This window comes from Pezoporus wallicus, unplaced genomic scaffold (assembly GCF_028554395.1).
Source record: "Pezoporus wallicus isolate ANWC-B61680 ecotype Strahan unplaced genomic scaffold, APGP_CSIRO_Pwel_v1 contig_11920, whole genome shotgun sequence".
In the NCBI taxonomy this organism is placed as follows: Eukaryota; Metazoa; Chordata; class Aves; order Psittaciformes; family Psittacidae; genus Pezoporus; species Pezoporus wallicus.
Genome location: NW_026642434.1, coordinates 1 through 5,651, shown reverse-complemented (window position 1 = coordinate 5,651; position 5,651 = coordinate 1). Strand labels below are relative to the sequence as shown.

At 53.9% G+C, this 5,651-nt stretch overlaps 1 protein-coding gene across 1 annotated transcript; it reads right to left on the bottom strand.

The window, feature by feature from the left end:
* Positions 1–354: 354 nt before the first annotated feature.
* On the bottom strand, positions 355–5,347 carry LOC130610549 (trafficking protein particle complex subunit 1-like; the record flags this gene model as incomplete). Its single annotated transcript, XM_057430548.1, has 2 exons — positions 355–483; positions 5,202–5,347. Coding segments are annotated over 2 exons (275 nt in total), but the record flags the coding sequence as incomplete, so codon positions are not given.
* Positions 5,348–5,651: the final 304 nt, after the last annotated feature.

Here is a 5,651-nt window from a genome sequence, read left to right as displayed (position 1 = left end):
ACCACGCTGCCCCACAGAGCACCACGCTGCCCCATAGAGCACCACGCTGCCCCACAGAGCACCACGCTGCCCCACAGAGCCCCATGGTTTCCCATAGGATGTATCGTGCCCCATAGAGCCCCGTGGTGCCCCATAGAGTGCCATGGTTCTCTATAGGGTGTATCGTGCCCCATAGAGCACCACGCTGCCCCACAGAGCCCCATGGTTTCCCATAGGATGTATTGTGCCCCATAGAGCACCATGGTTCCCTATAGGGTGTATCGTGCCCCATAGAGCTCCACGCTGCCCCACAGAGCTCCCCGGTGCCCCATGGCTCTCGGCGGACCTCCGCGCCGGCAGGGGGCGCAGCGCGCGTCAGGCGGGCCGCGGCGCGAAGAAGGGCAGTGCCCGGATGAAGGCGTCCAGGCGCGCCCGGAAGAGCTCACTCTGCACCGGGGCGCGGGGGGGGCACAGCGGGTTCTTCGTAACGAGGTCCACGAAGAGCTGGGGGGGAAAGGGGGCAGCACCGGGACCCATAGGACCCATAGGACCCATAGAGACCCATAGGGACCCATAGGACCCATAGGGACCCATAGGGACCCATAGGGACCCATAGAGACACATAGGGACACATAGGGATACATAGGGATACATAGGGATACATAGGGACACATAGGGACCAATGGGACCCCCATAGAGCACATGGATTGACCCATAGAGGCCCATGGAATCCCCACCATAGCACCCATAGAAACCCCATAGAACAGAGACCCCATAGGGACCCCATAGGGACCCCATAGCACCCATAGAACCCCCCATAGCACCCATAGAAACCCCCATAGCACCCATAGAGACCCCATAGAACCCACAGAGACCCCATAGGGACCCCATAGGGACCCCATAGCACCCATAGAAACCCCATAGCACCCATAGAACCGCCCATAGCACCCATAGAACCCCCCATAGCACCCATAGAGACCCCATAGAAGCCACAGAGACCCCATAGGGACCCCATAGCACCCATAGAAACCCCCATAGCACCCATAGAAACCCCAGAGCACCCATAGAGACCCCATAGCGCCCATAGAGACCCCATAGCGCCCATAGAACCCCCAGAGCACCCATAGAACTCCCCATAGAACCCACAGAGACCGCATAGAACCCCCCATAGCACCCATAGAACCCCCCATGGCACCCATAGAACTCCCCATAGAACCCACAGAGACCCCATAGGGACCCCATAGCACCCATAGAACCCCCCATAGCACCCATAGAACCGCCCATAGGGACCCATAGAACTCCCCATAGCACCCATAGAAACCCCATAGCACCCACAGAGACCCCATAGCACCCATAGAACCCCCCATAGCACCCATAGAACCGCCCATAGGGACCCATAGAACTCCCCATAGCACCCATAGAACTCCCCATAGCACCCATAGAAACCCCATAGCACCCACAGAGACCCCATACCACCCATAGAACCCCCCATAGCACCCATGGACCCCCCTCCATAGCACCCACAGACCACTCCATAGTACCCATAGAACACCCCATAGCACCCATAGAGACCCCATAGCACCCACAGAACCCCCCATAGCACCCATAGAAACCCCAGAGCACCCATAGAAACCCCAGAGCACCCACAGACTCATCCACAGCACCCACAGAACCCCCCATAGCACCCATGGACCCCCCCAGCACCCATAGAGACCCATAGAGACCCATAGGGACCACATAAAGACCCCATAGAGACCAATGGGACCCCCATAGAGCACATGGACTGACCCATACAGGCCCATGGAACCCCCCCCCATAGCACCCACAGAGACCCCATAGCACCCATAGAACCCCCCATAGCACCCATAGAGACCCATAGGGACCCATAGAACCCCCCATAGCACCCATAGAGACCGCATAGCACCCACAGAGACCCCATAGCACCCATATAACCCCCCATAGCACCCATAGAAAACCCATAGCACCTATAGAACCCCCCATAGCACTCATAGAACCCCCCCATAGCACCCACAGAGACCCCCATAGCACACACAGAGACCCCATAGCACCCACAGAAACCCCATAGCACCCATAGAACCCCCCATAGCACCCATAGAACCCCCCATAGCACCCACAGACCCCTCCATAGCACCCATAGACTCCTCCATAGCACCCATAGAACCCCCCATAGCACCCATGGACCCCCCATAACACCCACAGACCCCTCCATAGCACCCATAGACCCCCCCATAGCATGCATGGACCCCCCCCACAGCACCCGTAGAACCCCCATAGCACCCACAGACCCCTCTATAGCACCCATAGACCACACCACAGCACCCACAGACCCCCCATAGCACCCATGGACCCTCCATAGCACCCATAGACGCCCCGCCAGCATCCATAGCCCCCCCCATAGCACCCACAGACCCCCTCATAGCACCCATGGACCACCCATAGCCCCCCCCATAGCACCCATACACCCCCCATAGCCGCCATAGAACCCCCCATAGCCCCCATAGACCCCCCATAGCACCCATAGACCCCCCATAGCCCCCATAGACCCCCCATAGCACCCATAGACCCCCCATAGCATTTGGGGGTCACATTTGGGTGGGTTTTGGTGGCTTTTGGGTCCATTTGGGGCGGTTTTGGGTCCATTTGGGTGGTTCTGGGTCCGTTTAAGGTGGTTTTGGGTCTATTTAAGGCGGTTTTGGGTCCGTTTGGGGCAGTTTTGGGTCTATTTAAGGCGGTTTTGGGTCCGTTTGGGGCAGTTTTGGGTCTATTTAAGGTGGTTTTGGGTCCGTTTGGGGCAGTTTTGGGTCTATTTAAGGCGGTTTTGGGTCCATTTGAGGCGGTTTTGGGTCTATTTAAGGTGGTTTTGGGTCTATTTAAGGTGGTTTTGGGTCTATTTAAGGTGGTTTTGGGTCTATTTAAGGTGGTTTTGGGTCTATTTAAGGCGGTTTTGGGTCCGTTTGGGGCAGTTTTGGGTCTATTTAAGGCGGTTTTGGGTCCGTTTGGGGCAGTTTTGGGTCTATTTAAGGTGGTTTTGGGTCCGTTTGGGGCAGTTTTGGGTCTATTTAAGGCGGTTTTGGGTCCATTTGAGGCGGTTTTGGGTCTATTTAAGGTGGTTTTGGGTCTATTTAAGGTGGTTTTGGGTCTATTTAAGGTGGTTTTGGGTCCATTTAAGGTGGTTTTGGGTCCATTTGTGGCGGTTGTGGGTCTATTTAAGGTGGTTTTGGGTCCATTTGAGGCGGTTTTGGGTCAGTTTGGGTCGGTTTTGGGTCCATTTAAGGTGGTTTTGGGTCTATTTAAGGTGGTTTTGGGTCCATTTGAGGCGGTTTTGGGTCAGTTTGGGTCGGTTTTGGGTCCATTTAAGGTGGTTTTGGGTCTATTTAAGGTGGTTTTGGGTCTGTTTTGGGTGGTTTTGGGTCCGTTTGGGTCGGTTTTGGGTCAGTTTAAGGCAGTTTTGGGCCCATTTTGGGTGGTTTTGGGTCAGTTTGGGGCGGTTTTGGGTCCGTTTGGGTGGTTTTGGGTCCGTTTGAGGCGGTTTTGGGTCTATTTAAGGTGGTTTTGGGTCCGTTTGGGGCGGTTTTGGGTCTATTTAAGGCGGTTTTGGGTCCATTTGGGGCAGTTTTGGGTCTATTTAAGGCGGTTTTGGGTCCGTTTGGGGCAGTTTTGGGTCTATTTAAGGTGGTTTTGGGTCTATTTAAGGTGGTTTTGGGTCCGTTTTGGGTGGTTTTGGGTCCGTTTGGGTCGGTTTTGGGTCCATTTGAGGCGGTTTTGGGCCCGTTTTGGGTGGGTCTGGGTCAGTTTGGGGCAGTTTTGGGTCCGTTTGGGGCGGTTTTGGGTCAGTTTGGGTCGGTTTTGGGTCCGTTTGAGGTGGTTTTGGGTCAGTTTGGGGCGGTTTTGGGTCTATTTAAGGCGGTTTTGGGTCCATTTGGGGCGGTTTTGGGTCCGTTTGGGGTGGTTTTGGGTCTATTTAAGGTGGTTTTGGGTCCGTTTGGGGCGGTTTTGGGTCCATTTGGGTGGTTTTGGGTCCATTTGAGGCGGTTTTGGGTCCATTTGAGGCGGTTTTGGGTCTATTTAAGGCGGTTTTGGGTCCATTTGAGGCAGTTTTGGGTCTATTTAAGGCAGTTTTGGGTCTATTTAAGGCGGTTTTGGGTCCATTTGAGGCAGTTTTGGGTCCATTTAAGGCAGTTTTGGGTCTATTTAAGGCGGTTTTGGGTCCATTTGAGGCAGTTTTGGGTCTATTTAAGGGAGTTTTGGGTCTATTTAAGGCGGTTTTGGGTCCATTTAAGGCGGTTTTGGGTCCATTTAAGGTGGTTTTGGGTCCATTTAAGGCGGTTTTGGGTCCATTTAAGGCGGTTTTGGGTCTATTTAAGGCGGTTTTGGGTCTATTTAAGGCGGTTTTGGGTCTATTTAAGGCAGTTTTGGGTCCATTTAAGGCGGTTTTGGGTCCATTTAAGGTGGTTTTGGGTCCATTTGAGGCGGTTTTGGGTCCGTTTAAGGCGGTTTTGGGTCCATTTGAGGTGGTTTTGGGTCCATTTAAGGTGGTTTTGGGTCCATTTGAGGTGGTTTTGGGTCCATTTAAGGTGGTTTTGGGTCCATTTGAGGCGGTTTTGGGTCCATTTGAGGCAGTTTTGGGTCTATTTAAGGTGGTTTTGGGTCCATTTAAGGTGGTTTTGGGTCCGTTTGGGGCGGTTTTGGGTCTATTTAAGGCAGTTTTGGGTCCATTTAAGGCGGTTTTGGGTCCATTTGAGGTGGTTTTGGGTCTATTTAAGGCGGTTTTGGGTCTATTTAAGGCGGTTTTGGGTCCATTTGGGGCGGTTTTGGGTCCGTTTGGGGTGGTTTTGGGTCTATTTAAGGTGGTTTTGGGTCCGTTTGGGGCGGTTTTGGGTCCATTTGGGTGGTTTTGGGTCCATTTGAGGCGGTTTTGGGTCCATTTGAGGCGGTTTTGGGTCCATTTGAGGCAGTTTTGGGTCTATTTAAGGCAGTTTTGGGTCTATTTAAGGCGGTTTTGGGTCCATTTGAGGCAGTTTTGGGTCTATTTAAGGCAGTTTTGGGTCCATTTAAGGCGGTTTTGGGTCTATTTAAGGCAGTTTTGGGTCTATTTAAGGCGGTTTTGGGTCCATTTGAGGCAGTTTTGGGTCTATTTAAGGCGGTTTTGGGTCTATTTAAGGCGGTTTTGGGTCCATTTAAGGCAGTTTTGGGTCACTCACGTTGCTGTAGATGTGCTGCAGGGCCTCGCGGGCGCTGCTCACGCCCAGGTCCGTGTTGAGCACGAGGCGCAGCCCGCTCGGGGTCTCGTAGTAATGGAGCCGGTAGCGGGAGGTGTGGAAGGACAGGAACCCGTCCCGCCTGCGCGCTCAGGCTCATAGCGACCCACAGGGACACACAGAGACCCATAGAGACCCATAGAGACCCATAGAGACCCATAGAGACCCCATAGAGACCCATAGGGACCCCATAGAGACCCATAGAGACTCCTAGAGACCCCATAGAGACCCACAGAGACCCCATAGAGACACATAGAGACCCACAGAGCCCCATAGGGACCCCATAGCGCCCCATAGAGACCCACAGAGCCCCATAGGGACCCCATAGAGCCCCATAGAGACCCACAGAGACCCCATAGAGACCCATAGGGACCCCACAGAGACCCACAGAGA